At 56.3% G+C, this 19170-nt stretch overlaps 2 protein-coding genes across 2 annotated transcripts; one reads left to right on the top strand and one right to left on the bottom strand.

Moving 5' to 3' along the window:
• Positions 1–606: 606 nt before the first annotated feature.
• Positions 607–5015, top strand: DLX6 (distal-less homeobox 6). The gene is made up of 3 exons (XM_061350037.1): positions 607–1372; positions 2269–2462; positions 4268–5015. Exons 1-3 carry the CDS (start codon positions 1012–1014, stop codon positions 4517–4519), a joined length of 807 nt encoding a protein of 268 aa, XP_061206021.1. The 5' UTR covers positions 607–1011; the 3' UTR covers positions 4520–5015.
• Positions 5016–12842: 7827 nt separating this feature from the next.
• On the bottom strand, positions 12843–15674 carry DLX5 (distal-less homeobox 5). Its single transcript, XM_061350036.1, has 3 exons — positions 15121–15674; positions 13780–13964; positions 12843–13549 (listed from the first exon to the last, which is right to left on the bottom strand). Exons 1-3 carry the CDS (start codon positions 15473–15475, stop codon positions 13217–13219), a joined length of 873 nt encoding a protein of 290 aa, XP_061206020.1. The 5' UTR covers positions 15476–15674; the 3' UTR covers positions 12843–13216.
• Positions 15675–19170: the final 3496 nt, after the last annotated feature.

Below are 19170 nucleotides of genomic sequence, written 5' to 3'. Positions count from 1 at the left end.
TTATATCCTAATCAAGCTTTTGCCAAAACCGCCAACCGCACGTAGCCATTTGCATATATTTGAAAGCCATTATGGGGAGCTGCTGCCGCCGCCGCTTTTGAACGGGGGGGGGGGGCGTGTGTGTTGAAAACCCTTTGCGCGACACTTCGCCTCTCTGAAAATACCGCGCAAGGAAAGGGGGGAGAGAGAAAAGAGGGGTAATGAAAGGGGAGAATGGAGAGGGGATGCGTGATTTTGGCGGGGAAAGCGTGATGAGGGGGAGATAGGGGCAGGAGCTCCCCTTTTCCCCACCCGTGCGCGGGGAGCGGAGCGCTCACGATGCGCTCTCCGCGCCCCGCGCACGGGTGGGGAAAAGACGAGGGGTGAAGGGGGGGGGGATGAAGAAAGGGGGGCGGGCAGCGCGCGCGCTGCCGGGGCGGTGACGTCAGGGGGTTGAGTGACCAATGAGGGAGGCGCTGCCCTCCGGAGACGAACCATTCGACTTATGTGTGTCCCTGCCCTTCAAGTCGAAGCGCGGAGCCCCACAACTTTCCCCCCCCCCAGCCTCCCTCCTTCTTCTTCCTCCCGTATTCCCGGCCCTCCTCTCTCGCTCTCTTCCCACACACCCCACCCCCCCCCACCAAAAAAAACCCCAACACAACCCACCCCACGCGCCGGGGGGATGAAGGAAAAGAGCGGCGCAAAAAAGCGGCTGGAGTAGCCCGCCCTCCCCCTCCACACACCCCGCACACCGCCCTCCCCTTCCTCCCCTCCCTCAGTGAACGAGGCCCCTCGCACAACGACTCCTTGGAGAGGAAGGGGGGGAAGGAGAAAAAAAAAAAAAAGGCGGAAAAGAAGGAGAGAAAAAAAAAAGGGGGGGGTAAAAAAAAAAAAGAAAAGAAATTAAATTAAATCCCCGCCGCCTCTCCAGCGGTGCCGCGGCGGGTAAGGGGAGCGGCGGTGGCTGGGCAGAGAGGAGGCAGAGCGCGGGGGGCGAGCCGGGGAGCGCCGCGCTCTCCCTCCCAAACTTTGATGATGACCATGACTACGATGGCTGACGGGCTGGACGCGCAAGACTCCTCGAAATCCGCCTTCATGGAGTTCGGGCAGCAGCAGCCGCCGCCGCCGCAGCCGCCGCCGCCGCCCCACTCCCAGCAGAGCTCGCCGGCCATGGCCGGCGCCCACTATCCGCTGCACTGCCTGCACTCCGCCGCCGGTTCGCATCCGCACCACCAGCATCACCACCACAGCTCGCCCTACTCCGGCACCGCCGGTTCCTACAACCACCGTTCGCTGGCCGCCTACCCCTACGTGAGCCACTCGCAGCACAGCCCGTACCTCCAGTCCTACCACAACAGCAGCGCGGCCAGCCAGACGCGGGCAGACGACTCAGGTGAGCCGGCACCGCTTCCCCGACCCGCCGCCAGCCCCCCCTTTGTCCTTCTCTCCACCATCCCAGGGCCTCATTCCGGGCGCCCGCACAGCGACCCCCGCCGTGTCCCCCGCTCCCGCCGGGTGATGCCGACACTGGGGTGCGCGGGGCGGCGGGGACAGAAGCGGGGGCTGGTCATTCCCGAGGGCCTACTGCTTGTCGTGGCCGCCGTGCTTCCCCCGACAGAGCCGGCGGCAGCTGCCGGAGGGACCGCGGCGCTGGGTGCCGGCGCCTCCCCGCCCGCCCCGCGGCCGGCGGGCAGGGGGCTGAGCTCGGCGCTCCTTTGTTACTGCGGGACCAGCTTTAGGCAAAATTCCTGCTAACACCTGAGGAGTGAAAGTTTCCGGGCGAGCGGGTAGCATTCCGCTCGGGGGCCGCCTGATTTATGTATTATTTTTTGCAGGGAGCCGCTTGTTTTTATGTATTCATCCGGAGGGGCACGGCAGGGGAAGGGGGGAGAGCATTGTTAACAGTCTCGGACTAGTGATTCACTGACCACCAAACCGGCGACGCGAAGTCAGTTAGCTGGGTAGAACCTGGATGGCCCTGGAACCGGGCATCCCTCCACGAAGCCAGCCCTGCAATATATTTTCCTATTTATCTGTTCAAATACTAGTAGTTTTTCTCCCTCGAGGAAGGGCAGCGTGCCCACCCGGCCCGGATGGTTGTTTCCTTCACACACACACACACACACATATACCCCCCGTCATCTCCCCAGCGGCAGCCGCTGTGCCCGAGGTGATGTTGCACCAGCACCGGGGCAGGCTGCAGCGTCCAGGGGAGCTGTGGGGCAGCCAAAACGTCTGCTTTAAATAGGGAAAATGGGTGATGTGTCAGCTGTGTTATTTCGCTTGCAGATCAGCAAAAAACCACAGTGATTGAAAACGGTGAAATCAGATTCAATGGAAAAGGGAAAAAGATTCGGAAGCCTCGAACCATTTACTCTAGTCTACAACTCCAGGCTTTAAACCATCGCTTTCAGCAGACTCAGTACCTGGCACTTCCAGAGAGAGCTGAGCTGGCAGCTTCATTAGGACTTACCCAGACACAGGTAATTACTGGGAATCCCAAATCACTGAAATCCTGCTCGAGCAATAAAGGCCAAGCACAGTACGATGCTCCCCAAACGTCTTGGCCCTTGTGCGGGAGCGGTAGCGAAGGTATCGCACACGGTCCCCATCTATGCGTGGCAGGATTTATCTAATGCACGACAGAAAGACCGGTCTGCCGCAGAGGGAGCGGGATTCGGCCGTCTGGCGAGCAAGCGCTCCCTTTCGATGCCACACATAACATTTTAAAACTGCTTGTCTTTTCGGATCATCCCATCCACCGAGATGCAGCTGCCCAGCTGTGAAAAGGAGAACAAAACAAAGGCGAGGTATCGCTGGGCCTGAGCTAGAGCTGAGAGCAAGGCAAAGCTGCCTCGTAGCAACCTCTAGGCAGAGGGGAGGCAAGAACAGGTTAGGAAATACCTGTAAAATCAATAGTTAATTCACCCGGGATGACTAACGCAAAAGCAGCGGTTACCCTTGGGCAAGATGTACGAAAGGTGATAATAGATCTGAAGATCAAAGACAGCCGTGTACAAAATTATGGCAGGTTAAGCCATAGTTAAGTGTGGTTGGAGTAGCTGTGCCATTCGACTAATTTAAGCTTGAAAGACACATGAGGCATTACAGGCTTCCCAGGCTGGGGTTTGCGGGGAAGTGCATGGATAGATGGGATCAATTCGGGTAAAATGTAATCATGGGAATTTATGAGCTTAACAAACAACTTCAGGATTTTATCATTGTCGTTGATAACAGTCGCTTCCAGCCAGCGATTTTTAAGTACTCAGCAAACATTAATCATGGGAATAGACCTGATGGTTTTTCAAATGGGATTTTAGCATCCTTACCATGCACACTCTGTCTCACTGCTGTCTCGCTTGCTTTCTCGTACTCAAGAGATTTGGTTTTAAGGGCCCGATCCTGAGCATTCAGCTAAACAAGCACCCTGCCTGTGCCCTATTACATCTGTAAAGTTTGCAAGGTCAAATACACGTGTGGGAGTTGTTTCCTTTGTAAGATTTTAAGAAGAGTTGTTTTCTTTGACAGATTTTTAAGAAGTATGTGTCTATATATGCTTTACATACAGATATATAATTCCTGTAACAATTCTGACATGCCAGAGTGGGCCCGATCCTTGCACATCTCTTGGAGTGCAGGCTCCCTCCGCTGGAGCTCTACCGGATTAGGAGCAGGATGAGACCCAAAGCAATCTCTATAACCAGTTACTCGCAGAGAAAAGAGCATTTTTCTTTCTTTAAATACAGCTTCTAAAATAAAGCCACAGTCCTGGTTCCATTGCGCCTCCTTCCCCGTCACATCACCAAGGACCGCTTGATCGTGCATGTTTTTGGATGAGTGCTTTCTTTGTAAGATGCCCTTTGTTTATTGGCTCCTGTCTCCTGGCACAAAATCATATGATTGCCCATGTTTGACAACAGTTTGTCCAAATGATCAAATGACCTCCAAAATTCCGAATGAGGCGTTTAGCAGGACAGTGCTGAGCACGTACTCTGCTCCAGCTCGATCACTCTGGCCTGCCCAAGAGAAAATAACGTTCTAGCCTAAAACCTGCATCCCTCACGCTTTCCAGATCCGCTCTGCCTCTCCTGTTCTCTGAAGCTGCATCCAGAGCCCAAGAGCAGCAGCAGCAGCTACCCTTCCTTCCCCTCTCCCTCTCCCTCACTCCTCACCCGGCTGGCGTGGGCTCTCCAGACCTTCTCTAGAGAAACCCCCAGCTCCGAGGGGCTCCCCTGCCGTGCCCTGGGTGCTGACGGCAGCCTAATACCCGCTGCGTTTTGCTCTACAGGTGAAGATCTGGTTTCAGAACAAGCGCTCCAAGTTCAAGAAGCTACTGAAGCAGGGCAGCAACCCCCACGAGAGCGACCCTCTGCCCGGCTCCGCAGCCCTCTCCCCGCGCTCTCCGGCTCTGCCTCCAGTTTGGGACGTTTCAGCTTCTGCCAAGGGAGTCAATATGCCTCCCAACAGCTACATGCCTGGCTATTCTCACTGGTATTCTTCTCCACATCAAGACACAATGCAGAGACCACAAATGATGTGAATTGTCCAAGAGAAATAATCTCCCAAGAACGCCTCGTCTCGACATGGCAAGAAGTTCCCCTGCTTTGCCAAGCCGTGCCAGCTAACAGGCTCTGTGTGAACTTGTAGATGCGGCAAAGAGACAGAGTGGCTTCATTTTCTTTTATTTTTTTTTTCTTTTCTTTTCTTTTCTTTTTTTTTTTTTTTTTTTTAAGTAACCTCAACGATTGATCTCGAACAGAAAGACACAATTTTCATTCTGGCGCACAGAAGACACTTCTCTTTAGGATATTTTCCTTTGGACTCCAGGGCACCAGCCTCTTTCTCTGTGGAGTATACGTCAAAACAAACTTTTTACAGACTTTGCCCACAAGAAGAACCTGAATCTACCATGGCAGCCGTTTTTACTTGTTTAATGAGCTAAAGACATTACATGATGAAAGAGGGACTAGTCAAAGCTCCTTCATTTTTATTCATCAAATCCGGACTGGGGGAAAAAAATTCAAAGACAGATGAAGGGATTAAAAAAAAAAAAAAAAATGAAGAGGGGAAGGAAGGATAACTGGTTGAAAAAAATGAAAACATACTGTAAGATTACCACGAAGCAAAACCTGCATGCTTTCTCAAAATGCACCGGGCTGCGGCTCCGAAGAAACCACTGTCTCTCCCGCCAAGAGCCCCTCACCCGCGCACACACAACCCGCACACAGCCGGACAGAATCCCGGAGACGAGCAGGACGGACAGAGCGAGGGATCCGCGGCAGGACCCGCCGCGGCGGCAAGGCAGGAAGGTTCAGCGCTGCCCGCCGGCAGCCTCACCCCTGAGAGAGAGGGACCTTCCCCCCGAGCAACCTTTCTGTATATATTGTTGAATTTTAGTTGTACATATACTTTGTATGGTTTTGTCTCCTTTCATATATAGAGTAAAAGCCACAAAACGCCCGCCTGGCTCCTCATTCTCTCTCTCCACCTCCGAACCGGTGTGCACCCCCCCAAACCAGTTCAGTCCGGGCAGCTGGACGCTGCTCCCTCCTTGCCTGCCCGCACGGACATCCCCCCACACACACACACCCGCCCCCCCCTCCCTCCCCCGAGCATACACCTGCCAGCACAGACAGAAAAGATGGAGCGAGGGGACAGGGGGGTAGCTGGTGGTTTGGGTTTAAGGCTACGACTAGCACAGGAAATAAGCGAGAGCGCAAATATCAGCCTAGAAGAAATTTCCCATCACCCGGCCATTTCTGCTGCGATTTCCCTGTTCCTCCGCTCAGCTGAGCTGAGCTTTCTCACCAAGGCGAAGCCCAGAGCCCTGCCTTTCTTCCCAAAGCTCGGAGCCTCCAAATTCTTAAGAAAGGAGGCGCCCTCCTTTGTTTTTTCCAGAGCAGACAATGCAAGCGGAGGAATGTTTTCCAGAGCCCTAAGAGGTGCCCAGGCACACACCGCGCTGCCCGGCCAGCCCCAGCCGCACCAGCCTGTGGAAAGCACAGCAACGCCTGACAATGAAAAGCCCTTTCCTCAGCCAAGCTGGGTGCCCCATACTGCGAGAATTAATGGCTAGAGACCTGGGCATCCTTCAAATTATGAACCTTGAAACCACTGAGCCATTTATCAGAAGTCAATAGAGATCCTCAGAGTGCTCCATATAATGACAGCTACATACAGTCGTGCAAAAGGACAGTCACTATAATTAGACACAAAGCAAAGACTACTTACCAACATACCAGTTTTTTGGGGGGTGTTTTTGTTTTGGTTTTTGTTTTTTTTTTTGAGCAACTTCCACGCTCAGTCAGTCTTCAGAGTGGTTTAAAACCGATCAGTCTTGTCATTTTCTACCATTCGTATTGTTACATTAGGAAAAATGTTTTCTTTTCTTTTTTTCCCCTTCCCACTGTGAAACTTTGGGTTCAGAGCTCCCCAGGATCAATTCTGAACAAAGCCTCCAGCTGCAGTGCCATCCAATTTGAAGCAGACATTGGGGACAATTTAAGGTTTTTATCCACAAGAAGGTTTTTTTCCATTCTCTTAAATGCAGCCATAATTAGAGTAATTTTTCATGTAGCCCGCTGATTACAGCATTTTTACCGTCAAAGATAATTACCTGTAATTTTCTTCCACTTTTAATACTAAAAAGCCATCTTTATTTAGATTCAGGAACAGGAAAGGCGAAACAAAAGAGGAAAATTATTCTGTTATTCATACACAAATTGCAGAGACGTAAGGCCTAAAATTGAAAATTAACCAAAATTATAATGCTGAAAAGAATGGAAGAGGCTTCAGAAGTACAGCTGGTAGTGGGGCTCACTGAATTATTCAAATGACACTGGAGAGAAAGCTACCATACAGTTAAACCAACAGTATTTGTGCGTCTGTGTGTGTGTGTGTGCATCCTTCAGGGAGCCCTGCCTTACCCTCTCCTCCCGCCCCAGGCAGGCCCCTGTGGGGGTTTACCCGCGCCCCCCCCCCCCCCCCGGAGGGCGTCGGACGCCCCTCTGCGGGAGCCCCGCAGCCCAGGGATCCTGGTCCATCCATCCGAGCCGATTCCAGCCGAGCCCGGCCCGACTGCTCCCGGCCCCCCTGGCCCGACAGCGCCTTAACCCTTTCTCTGCAGTCCTTGATAGGGGATGGCAGCGGGTGGTCCCGTACCAGCCCCACCTCCGCCTGCTGCCCAGGGGGTGCCAGAAGGGGGTTGCTGCTTGTCATGAGGTTTCGGGGGGCCCGTCCGGTGGCAGCGTGGGTTGCCGGCGCGGAAAGCCTGTGGGAGCGCATTGCCCTCCTCCCCCACCAACGATTTCTCAGATAGGCTTAAATAAAGCCCAGACAACAAGCAAGCAAGCAAACAAACAAATAAATTATCATCATCGTAATAATACAAAAGCCGGATTAGCTCCGCAGAGTGGGCGAAGGTGCGGGGGGCAGGCCTTCCCCAGAGCTGCCTGGGAGCGAATGGCAGCAGCGATAGCGCCGGCTCCCACTCGCGGCTGCCGCCCCGGGAGACTCTCGTGAAACAGCGTCATCTATGGATGGAGCGGCAGCAGCTCCCCACGCCACCCCCCAACCTGCCGCCGCTCCGCCACCTCCCGCCCGCAGCAGGGCTCCACCGCCCCGAGGCCGCGGGATGGGCGCCACGGAGAGCCCCGCTGCAGCCTCCCCACTGCGAGAGCCGGGAGCCGGGGCCAGCCCCAGGGCTGGTCCGGGGGCTGGCGGGATTTCTCCGCTAGACGCCGAGCCCCGCACCGACGCTCCGTCGGGATCCCCTCGTCCTCTTGCCCGCGGCAGCACCGGAAGGGTAAAAAAGGGGCGCAAAGCTGTCGGGGTCCGGCCCGTCGAGGGAAACCACCGGCGCAAGAGTGACCGCGGGAGCTGAGGAATGAGCAGGGACGGAGAGAGCCTCGACGGGGAAGGCGCGAAGCAGCCACAAAGCGACCCCAAACCCAAGCGAGCCCCAAAACTTACCCCCTGTGCAAATCTGCTAAGCAAGGCTCGGGGTCTAGAAATCTATACTGAACAGAAGCAGTGGAGAATATTTTTCTGAGTCTCAGGGCAGAAGCTCTTTCTCTATATTCTTGGTTGAGTGAGCACATCCAGGTGTGAAATTGTTTGCACACCCCAGCACCTCTTATATTGCCAGCAAAATTAGCTGTTATTACTGTCACTGTTTAGTGATGGTTAGCTTGATAAAAAAAACCTGCTGTAATCAAGACCTGGCGCATCTTTGCAAATTACAGATAATTGTAAACGTCCAGATTATGATAATAGCATCCTAATCCAGCCTGCAATATAATTATTACAGAGTGTTACATCTGAAACTGTCCAGTAGGGCTAATTCAGCCATTATTTAGACCCTATTTTTGCACTGCAAATGGGTTGCTGAGTTGAAAATGTACGATTGTAATTTCACGGGGCACTCAATGAGTAATGGTATAGGGAGAGAAAAATACAAAAGTGAAATGTGAACAGTAGCGATCAAATCAAACTCTGAAGGACAAAAGATTGTTTGATTCATAGGGAATGAGAAGAGCGGGAATTAAGAAAATAACAAATCAGTGGTCTGAATCGCTACGTGTCCAAATCCAGAGGAGGGAGAGCCTGATGTGCAGGCGGGGGAGGAGGATGCTCCAGGCTTCCCCTGCCCTAGGCGACCTCCCGGCTCCGCTCTTCCCGCAGCCTCTCCCAGTATCCGCGGGGTCCCCACCCGTCCCTAGAAGAGGGGTCCCCCTTGTCCTCTGCTTCCTCTCGGGTTCCTGAGCCACAGCTTGCGGGAAGAAGCCTCGGGAGCCTCGAAGCCGGGCGGGGAAGGTGCGGGGTGAGGGACACGGGGCCCGCGCTCCCTCCGCGGGAAGCTGCGGAGTCCGCCGCCTTTTGCGCTCCTGCTGGACCAGTCCTCAGGGGTCCTCGAGGAAATTATCACAGAACCGACTCAATTGTAATTAATTAACCGAAAGAGCCTGGCTAACAGGACTACCTGCAGCTAGCGAGGTTAACTCATTGGGCTAGTTGGCTTTCCACTCCTGATTAGGTTTTATTAACCCTGGACACGAAATGCACAAACCCGCTTCATTTTTAATGGCCCAAATCATCAAAGTGGTGTTGCTGCCCCACCGGCAGGTACCGCAGGGCAGGGTTGGCTTGAGAGCAGTCAGGAGGGGGCCCTTGTTGCACCCCCCCCGCCCCCGCCCCCCCCCCCCGGTTCAGTCCTGTCGTCCTCTGCACGGGAATTAATAAAATTAATTATATTAAGATTAAAATTAATAAAAATAACGCGAAGGAATCGAAAAGAACGCTCAGTGGATAGATACCGCGAGGAGAAAGTCTTATGAAGCGGGTTATACGATGCATATGGAGGAGACGGTAAGTATTCCCTGGGATGGAGGGACAGCCCCACAGTCAGGCAGGGGATGCTGCTGCAGAGCATGGAGCCAGGTCAGAATCCGACCCGGCAAGGCTCGCTGATCCCTGCCGCAAAGCTCAGGCTGAGGTTTAGGCAACCTCTCCAGACTGTCTAGGAGCAGGAGGTAGCAAGGAGCCATCTCAAGGCTCCTCCATGCCAAGGGCTGGAGCCATCGTGGATCCTGGCCGGGCCCTCACCTAAAGGGTGAGGAGGTGAGGGGGGTTGGGAGTTTTTCCTGCGGCTTTGAAGGTCGTGTCCGTGGAAGGTGCTCACACAGACACCCGGGGCGTGGGCGCGTGTCGGGATTTATCGGGTCTGTAGTCCTGGTTTATCCTAGAGGATAAGCCATTGCTTTATCCTCCCACATCGCATGGAAATACGCGCACTGCCGAACAAAGAGCAGAAACATTGAATTGATGCAACATAGATTCTCCCTAAAAAAGAGAAAGGGAGGCTTAATGCAAACTCCGCGGTTCCTATTTTCACGGCTCTTGTCTGACCTATAAAGCAGGTTATTGCGTTACTGCAGGCAGACGCTCAAATGACTGAGAGAAAGAAGAGGGGTTTGTCCCCCTCCACCCCCCCCCCCCCCGATTTTCCTGAAGCAATAGATCTCCTTTCCGTAATCCACAACCGAACCACCTAAAGTCTGTCAGTCGCAAAATTGCGTGGTAGAAATCTGTAATGGATGCCACATGTGCAATGAACGTTCGGGATAGAGCGCTGCCGGCGGCGGACAGGGCAGCGCCCGGGGGACTGAATCTATGGGGGACACTGCGGGGAGACGAGGGCTACAGAACCGCCTGGCGAGCGGGCCGGGCTGCCTTGGGGCGGCGACAGGCTGGAGGGGTGGGTTGGTGCTTTTACCTGAGGTGAAGGGGGAGGGAACCCGAGTGGCTTGGCGAGGAGGCAGCGGCGCTCCCCTGGACGGAGGGGGAGATTGCCGGGCGGGAGCAGCGGGGGCTCTTTTGGGAACGAGAGAAGGGGTTCCCCCGGTGCCGGTGCGTGGGTTCGGGTGTGGGTGCTGTGGGTGTGCGCCCCATCTGTGAGTGAGCGCAGGGGATGTTGGATCTGCTGTGGGTGGGAGAGCCCCAGGGGAGCGGGCAGCGTCGGGAGCGTTGGGTCTGGGGCAGCCGGGGCTGCAGGCTGCTCTGCCTGTGCGCCTGTGTGTCTGTGCGTCTGTGTGTGTGTCAGGCCCTGTGGCTCAGCCCTGGAGCCGCTCGGCACCCACAGGAATGTGGCTTCTCTCGGCTCCCCGAGCTGCCCCGGCTCCACAGGGAAGTGGCCGCCAGGAAAACAGAAGGGAGGGAAAGAGAGAGGGAGTCAAAAGGAAAAAAAAAAAATGCCCGAGCCAGTAATCCGCAGAGCCCAAACCCAGCGTGAGACAAAGGACAGTTTATCCCATTCCTTTCCCGGGAAGGCAAGGGGGGGGAGGCCCGGACTAGCCAGGCTCCCCCCGGCAGCCGCCGAAGCCCCGGGGGTGCGTGTAGGGACTTGGGGGGACAGAATCATCCACCCTGCTCTGCCAGGGGCTCTCAAGAACGACGGGCGGCTGTAGACCCCGCATTGGGCATTGAGGCCACGGGAACCCCAGGCATCTCCTAAGTGGGCCTGGCTGCCCTTTCCAGGGAAGAGGTGCCAGGCTCTCCCCGACCTGCCCAACAGCACCTCAAGCTGGGAGGAGGAGGACTTAAGCAGGGAGGAGGACCGGCATGGAAACCGAACCGAGCTGACTCGGCTGGCTGGAAAGGGGAGCGACGTCAGGTCCCAGTAACTCTGTGTGAATTCCCATCCCTGCCTGGCATCCCGCCTTGCCGGCATCCCACCTCCCCAGGGCTGTTCCTACGGTGTCCACCCGAGCCCTTCCGGGCCCTGCAGGTCACCGTCACCACCGGCCCAGCGGCAGCTCCTCAAAGAAAGGGGTGGGTGGATCCACCTGGGAAATAGACTTCCACCTCCGGTATCCAAGCCTTTCTGCAAAGGGAAGGGACCTCAGGGAGGGGAGAATCTCTCACTGCAGGTTGAAAAGGAAATATTAATGATTTTCTAGAGGGAAACTAGGAAAAGAACGGAGGAAAAAGAAAAAGTCGGGCTTTATTTTGCACGGGGTGGAAGTTAGCAAAGAGACAAAGCCAAGCTTTTCAGCTAGCGGAAAGTCCCTGAAACCTTGCAAATGAACCGAGCAGGAGTCGGTCCTCAGAGCCGCGGAGGCGACGCGGGGAGCTGCGGGGAGGCCCGCTACAAAGGCAGCGGGCAGGGGTGGGCAGCCGGCGCGGCCCCTGCCGCCCTCCGCCGGCACCCACGCGTCCCGCCCCTGCGTGCAGGGAGCAGCATTACCGAACAAACTGGTCTATTGTACTGCGAGCCATTTACCAACCCCCGAACCTGTTACAAAACAGCAACCCCGGGCTTCTTTCTTCGTGGAGAAACACGCACACGCACACGCACACGCACAAAACATGGCAGGCGGGAGCGGAGGGAGAAGGAGGGGGAGGGCAGCAGGGAGGAAGGCTAGAGACAGGTAAGTGCGCCCCAGGGCAGGAGGTGCCTTTCCAAGCCTCGCCTCCCAACCCCCCCCCCCAGCCTCGGGTGGCAGCGGTGGGGGGGGGAAGGTTAATCTCGGGGATCCTTCGAGCGACGCCTTTGGCACGTTCCCTGTTGCCGCCTTACCCCACGCGGCCCTGAATTCCCAGCGCGATTCCCTGATGGCTGAGGAGAGGTGGGAGCCCCGCGGGAACGTGGGTCGCCTTGGGGACCCCGGTGGCTGCCGGGGAAAACCTGGGAGCTCTGCTGGGAGAGGGGCTCCAGCACTGGGCTGCGCCAGCCACGGCTCCGCCGCTGGGGTCTTACCTAAATCGTGTAAATAGAAATAAAAAAATCAAATACAAGTACCTCGCAACGTGCCTCCTTCAGCCGGAGCCGCCGCAGGCTTTTACCGGGAGTGATGGGAGCGGGGCCCTCATTTTATCCTTTTCTCACATTTAGTGGCTCCCTTTGACGGAAACGTAATTTGTATAATTAGCCGAGCGCACACGGGCGACTGATGGGCTGTGGAGTGTGCAGCTCTCGACGCTAATTGCTCTCAGGAAAGGATTCAGGGCGGTTTAAGATGAGATATTTGATTTCTACCGCCAGGATGGGCAGCTATCGCTTCAGCTTAAATCACTGTGCAAGAAGGTGTAAGTGGTCCGGCACAAGCCCCTTTTCCAGCGGGGAGAGAGCATCGCTGGACATCGGCTCGCCCCTGGGGAGGCACCTACAAGGACCAGATACTGCCGATATACTCGGGCTGCCCTGGCACGGCCTGAACTGGCCCGGTGACTGAACAGGAGCTCCCAGGATCCGGCCCATCAAAATCCCTCTTTCCTCCCTCGCTCTCTGCAAGCAACTTGGCATTATGATCATTATTAGTATTATTTTCCCTCTTATCGATAGAAAAAGGGGTAATTTGGAAACGTTTCTCGTGGTCGAAATAATTTTATTTTATTCAGAATATACAGTTTAATTCCTCTATCTACAATTATTTACAGGGTTAAAATAACATTGAAAAAAGTCTCTGGAAAAGTTGAGGTCATAGATTTCAAGGCACCATTGATAGTGTCCACAGCTGAGCCAAAAAATGTCCGTATTGTATAAAAAAGGGGTTTCCTTTGAAATGCAATAAGTTACATGCACAAGCTTTACACATTTTAATCTTTTTGTTTCTTTTCCCTTTTAAAAATTCCCCATATGCATTCCTTTCGTTATTATTCCTTAACAGTAAAACACGGGAGTCCAAGGAACAAAAAAAAAAATTAAAAAATAAAATAATAAAATAATAGGGGTCAGACTCTAATAGATTGTCCCAGAGGCCAGCGCTAACGGGTGCTGTAGGGAGCCGTGGGGTTGGAGGTGGGAGTTGATGGAGTTGGCAGCGGGGTACCAGGAAGCGGAGCTCTCCAGGTAGCTGGATGCAGGGGACGGGTTGGAGTTTGGAGGGTGAGCGTGTGCGTGGGCATGGTGGCTGAGGGAGCGGGACGAGCCCTGAGGTTCCCAAACCGCAGGTGACTGTGGAGAGTTGCAGGCCATGGGGTCGCTGGAGCTGGGGCTGTGCTCCGGAGGCATCTCCCCGTTCTTCATGATCTTCTTGATCTTGGATCTTTTATTCTGAAACCAAATTTTCACCTGGGAGGGGGGCGGGGGGAGAGGGGAGGAAAGAAGGAGGGGGGAGGGAAACCGACACCATTAATGCCCGACTGGCAATACGGCGCTCCGCGCCTGCGAAGGACCCTCTTCCCCGCCGCCCTACCGGCCCCTCCGCGGGGCACGATCCGGCCCTGCCCTCCGCGACGCGGAGGCCTAGGGCTCTGCGCCCCGCCGGGCCGAGCCGAGCTGAACCAAGACAAGCGCGGTACCTGTGTCTGCGTGAGTCCCAGGGAGGCGGCCAGCTCGGCCCGCTCGGGCAGGGCGAGGTACTGGGTCTTCTGAAACCTCCTCTGCAACGCCGCCAGCTGAAAGCTGGAATAAATAGTCCGGGGTTTGCGCACTTTCTTTGGTTTGCCGTTCACCATCCTCACCTCGGGCTCCGCCACCTCCTTCTCTGCACGGGCGCAAGGGCGGGAGAGAGACACAGACGCAGACGTTAAGGCGCGGGACACGGCTCCGCTCCGCGCCGCTCCTCCCCGCGCAGCCTGCGCCGCCGGCATCCCGCCCGCGGGCCGGGACGGGCAGAGGCGCCTGCCCGACGGGCCCCCGCGGCTCCCCCCGGGGCTCCCGCTGCTGGAACGCGGTCCCACGCACCCTCCGCCGGCTCCCCGCCATGCAGCGCGGGGGGCCGCGCCCCCTCCGGGAAGGGCCTTGCCCACCCCGGCCGCCACGGGCATCCCAACTGGTGCGCAGCGCTGCGCGGACGGGGGCGCGGGGCATGCGCGGCAGCCACAGGGATTAGGGTCTTGACCTGGCCCCGCTGGGTAGAGGCCAGCCCGGAGCGGAGCCGAGACCCACCCGGGGCACCGGCCCATTCACCCTCAAAACCGCGCTGTCCACAGCGCTGCCGGCGTGTCCCCAAGCGCCGCCGCTGCGGCACCGTCCCATCCAAGCCCCGGCCGCCTGGCTTGGCTACGGCTGGGTTTAGGTTTTTCTTCCCTGTCCTCACATTTCCCCCGCCTCAACAACTTACAAAGAAGTAAATGGAAAACGCTAAAACCTAGGTGCTTTCTGGGACACCTCCCTTGGCTCCGCAGCCTCACCACTGCCGGGCTCCCCCTCCCAGCCGCCTTCCTCTCCCCCTCCAGCACAGAGGGAAGGAAACTTTCTTTGCCACGCGAACCCGAGTCTGAGACACGCAACAAGGCTTAGAGCTATTTTCCCCCGCTCTTCCTGCGGGGGGAAGCAGAAGGGAGGCAGCTGGGGGAGCTCGGGGGGCAGCTGACCGACGCTTGCTTCCCTAAAGTACTGTCCCAGGATTTGTGTTGTAGATCCTGCGGGCTGGGCAGGAAAACTCGAACAGCTTTCACCTTTTTTTTTTTTTCTTTTCCCTGTAATTTTCCTTTTTATTCCCCCCCCCCCCTTTCAATTTTTTCCCGTTTTTTTTTTTTTTTTCCCTTTCTTGCTTTTAATTACTGTTTTTTAACTTCTCCCGATGGCTCAGGGCAAGCCGCCTCCCCGCGGGGCAGGGATGTGCGGGGTTCGCTGGCCCGGTCCCGTATGTTCCCCCCCTCGCCTCGGGATCTGCCGCCCCTGCCCCCCACTCTCACCTGGCTGGCTGGCGGAACTCTGTACACGGTTGTAAGCCCCGCTGTACTGGTGGTAGGGGCTGGCGTAGCTGTAGTCGGCGTAGGCTTTGGCAGGATAGTTCCCGGCAGATCCGTTCATACCGTGGTACTGATACTGGTAGGGGTTGAGCGCTTTGCCGTAGGAAGCCGAGGTAGGCGAGCAGTAGCCGTGCGGGGCTCCCCCAGCCGGGCTGTAGTAGTCGGAATCCGTAGCCGAGGACTCGGGTAAAGTGGGAGATTCCTGGGACGGGTGGTGCATGGCTGCGGCCGTCTGGAAAGGAGCCTGGAAGTCGCCGGACCTGATGTTGGGGACCCTTCTGTCAAATACTCCTGTCATAGCTCGGAGCCGGCGGCTGGCTGGAGCTGGCTATGGGGCTGCTCGGGTCTAAGCAGACATGTCTGGGGGAGGAGGCTGCGGCGCTGTGTCTGTCTCCGGCAGACTGCTGGCTGGGGCGCAGCATAGGCTTGGTTAAATCCTTAATTGCGCTCTTACGCACAGCAGGGTGGATCGGGTTCCATTGGCCAGAGCAATCGGGAGCAGCGACACCCTAACTCGTCCAACTAGTTTAGCACAACAAAGCTTTGGCTTTAAAAAAAAAAAAAAAAGTGGGGGGAAGTGAAAAAAAAAAAAAAAAGTCCTATTCAGGCTCTTTTAAAGTGAATACCAACAGCAACCTCCGATTCGGAGCGTCGCGATAGGGAAGTTTCCGGCTCCCCCAACCCCAGCCGGGGAGGGGTCTCGGCCGGCACCGCCACTCTTCACCTCCAGCCCGCAGCGCTCCGGAGGCGGCAGCCGTCCGGTCCGGTCCCTCTTGGCTACGCTGATGGCTTGGGAACTACGCACCGGGCGCTTCTGCCTCTCAGCGCGGTTTCTGGTCTGGTGGCGGTAACCATCGCAGTCTAACCGGGGTCGTTTCACCCGGGTAGTTCTCCCTCTCCCGGGGTGGACGCCGTCCGGGACCTCCGCGTTAATGTAAATCGTATTAAGTCCCCAGAATTGTGAATTTTAGTTACATCATTTCCTGCGTCCAGGACCCCAGCACTGCCTGGAGACGCTCTGCCACAGGGGTGCTGGGAAGCCACTGAGGCCTCGGGGTCCTCACCGGCCTGGCTGCAGCACGAAGCCCCAGGGCACGCCGCTAGCCGCTCGTCCCCACTCATGGACGCTCTCACAGCACCGTGGCCATGCTCACGCTCCGGCCCAGGGTCTAATGCCCCTCTGAGAGGAGCCCAAACCATGCTCCCGCGTGGGCAGGACCACTCGGAGCCCAGTTTCCGGGTGACAGACCCCCCGAAGAGGCTGGTGCTGTTCCCTCTTCCCCCTTCTCCCCGCAGCATCTTTCTTCACCAGCAACCGGTCTTCCACATACGTCTATTGCACCCAGGTCCCAGGCGATGGGCTCCGCTGCCGGGCCGGGGCGAGCCGCGGGCTGGTGATGCCGATGCCCGTCCCGGTGATTTTACAGCCGCGTGGCAGGAAAAAAAGAGAGAGAGAAAAAAGGATCAGATTTTACTACACACGAGGGAAAACAAATAAAAAGCTGTTTTCAGTGACCTGGAGTTGTAGATTTTTCTGAAGTTGTTTACTCTCCAGATTTAGCCTGTTTGCTCACCGAAGATCTCCCAGCCAGCTGGGTAACACTTGTAACACAACCATGCATGTTGTACTTGAACTTATTGTTTGCTTTGGAAATGTCCACAGCTCATATAAAATCATATTAAACAAATCCCTAACCATTTCATTAGATGAATCACTTACTTAAATCCATTGGAAATATCTCCCCCCTACCCTTTATTTTTTACTTTTAATTTTCGCTAAAGAGAGAAACCGGAGAGGGTTCCTGTACGTTCATATATTCCATATATATATTTACGGCTGGGAGGGGGGAGAAAGCAAGTTTATTAAAGCTGCCAATTTGCATCCAGTTGGAGGGGACTGTAGATTTTTAAAAGGATGGAGAGGGGGAGAGGGGGATGGTGGGGGGAAGCCTATTTGTGTCATAAATTCCAGGGCGCTGCACTTCAACACGTCCGGGCAGGAAGGTGCCGTTTGAAGGCAGCACGCAGGAGGGGAACCGGGCGATCGGATGGGAGCGGGTCCCGGCCCAGACTACCTCCTCAGGGCTGTGATTTGCAGCTCACGGAGGGTTCTGGATCCTGCAGCAGGGAAAGTTTGCTCTTGTTTTATTTAGTGGCAAGACAGGGGAAACCCCCCAAAAGTTCCGATATTAAAAGAAAAACATAAAAAAAGGCAGAAGTCCATCGGGCAGGACCGCCCGTCCCCCCCGAGCTAGGTTCTCTGAGGGCACCGCAGCCGCTGCAGTCCGTGCGAGGGCTACCGTGCGGCGGGCACACAAACCCGCCCGCTCGCAGGTTTCCTGCCCCCGTCCTTCCCGGCCCAAACCCGATTTTCTTGACTTTCTGCTGTTTTTTTTCCCCCAGCGGTTTTTATTTAACACATCCGGTGGGGAGCGAGCCTTTCTGAGGGAGCGGGAGTCTGTTTTCTATTTCACAATATGGTCATTGTTTACCGGCACATGCCCGCCGCGCCGCCGCAGCGGCTGCCTTGGGCCCCCGCGTCCACCCCCGGCCCTTTCGGGCCCAGACCCAGCTCATCCGTGATGCTGTCGGGAGGGTTGAAGGTCGCGGTCCCTTGCCGGTCCCTCCGCGAAGGGTGCGGGTCCGCCGCGGGCGCGGACACGTCGGAGGCATCGCGACGGCGATGCCCGTGACAAGAGCGCCACGGTGTGGCTGCACGGCGCCGCCGCGCTACCTGCACGCCGCCCGTACCCCCCCCCGCTCCTCCCGCCTCCCGCCGCCGGGGCCAGACTGAGCGGCGGCGGCGAGCGCGGAGCAGGGCGGCCCCGCCAGCGCTGTCCCCGCAGGGCACGGGGACCGGGGCGCGGGAGCCGCCGTGGCGGCGGCCGCGGCCGGACAACGCGACGATTGTTCCCACCCGCGCCGGGGAGCTGCCCCCCCCATACCAGCCCCACGGCGGGACGGGGCGCTGCGCCCCGGCCGGTGGCCGCCCCGCCTCGCCCTGGCCCTGGCCCGGCCCTGGCGCGGGAGCATCCCCGCGGGCCGAGAGCCCCGCGCCAGGCCTGCCTGGAGACCGGGGGACTCGCTCGGCGGTGCTTTGTCATTTGGGATGAAGCCGCTCAAGAGTTTTGGATGAAATCTCGCAATTGTTCAGAGAGAAATCTTTCACTTTCTGGATAAAATATCCTCGTTTGGGCACAGAGTTTTTGCTGGAAACCTTATTTCCATGGAAATTGCTGGCAAAGAATGAAAGGAATTTTTTTTCCTTCTTAAAAAAAACACCCCCAAACCAAACCCCAACAAAACCCAAACGCAAACAGCCCTCCACAGTGGAAACATGGATTAACTCTTGTTTTACAGCATCAGAAAACGGTGCTTTCCAAACAGTTTCAACAGCTGAGGGCTTTCCTGGCACCCCAGTGCTTAGGAGTTGTTTACTTACCTAGGGGAGTGTTTTCAGAATGGGGAGGCAAGGGGACTGGAACTCCTTGTATTCTCACCTAAGGTTGGGCAAAACCAACCATTACATCTGCTTCAAAGTAAAAATCTTGTCATGTTTAGTATTGGCAAAAGCTGGTAGGAATCCAGTGGGGAGGGCTGGTGAGCTGCCCAAATGGATGCTCACAGGGCAGTGATAAAGGGGGAAAACGCAGGAAGGGATTTGGAAGAAAACACTTGGGAGCAGGGGGGGAGAAATAAACCCAACAACAAACTCAGGGAAGGAGCCTAGGACTTTTTGTTCAGATTTCAGCAGCTTTCTGCAGAGCCTCCAGCTCTGGATACGGAGAGAGGAAAATGGGCATTTCTCCACCTGGGCATGAGCTTATGTCCCTCCAAAAGAAAAGCAGGTTTTGTGTTCTCATGAAGGTCACCGTTGGTGTTGGTGGAACGATGCACATGTGACCTTGGGGCCGAAGCCTGCCTGGTCTCTAGCACTGGGGCAGGTGCTGTTTTTGCCCTCCATCCCAAAGCATTCCCTAGGCTCCGGTTCTC

Source organism: Neopsephotus bourkii, unplaced genomic scaffold (genome assembly GCF_033783945.1).
Source record: "Neopsephotus bourkii isolate Nb327-2 ecotype Australia unplaced genomic scaffold, CSIRO-AGI_Nbou_v1 NB_479, whole genome shotgun sequence".
In the NCBI taxonomy this organism is placed as follows: Eukaryota; Metazoa; Chordata; class Aves; order Psittaciformes; family Psittacidae; genus Neopsephotus; species Neopsephotus bourkii.
The sequence above is the reverse complement of the archived record's forward strand: the minus strand, read 5'-3'. Positions and strand labels throughout refer to the sequence as shown.

Bases quoted from the DNA above. Each gene is read 5' to 3' on its own strand.
- DLX6 (XM_061350037.1), top strand. From the start codon at position 1,012: ATGATGACCATGACTACGATGGCTGACGGGCTGGACGCGCAAGACTCC. The intron at 1,373-2,268 runs GTGAGCCGGCAC...TTTCGCTTGCAG, and splicing joins GACGCGGGCAGACGACTCAG to ATCAGCAAAAAACCACAGTG. The intron at 2,463-4,267 runs GTAATTACTGGG...TTTGCTCTACAG, and splicing joins TAGGACTTACCCAGACACAG to GTGAAGATCTGGTTTCAGAA.
- DLX5 (XM_061350036.1), bottom strand. From the start codon at position 15,475: ATGACAGGAGTATTTGACAGAAGGGTCCCCAACATCAGGTCCGGCGAC. The intron at 13,965-15,120 runs GTGAGAGTGGGG...GCGCCCGTGCAG, and splicing joins GAGTTCCGCCAGCCAGCCAG to AGAAGGAGGTGGCGGAGCCC. The intron at 13,550-13,779 runs GTACCGCGCTTG...CCCCCCTCCCAG, and splicing joins TGGGACTCACGCAGACACAG to GTGAAAATTTGGTTTCAGAA.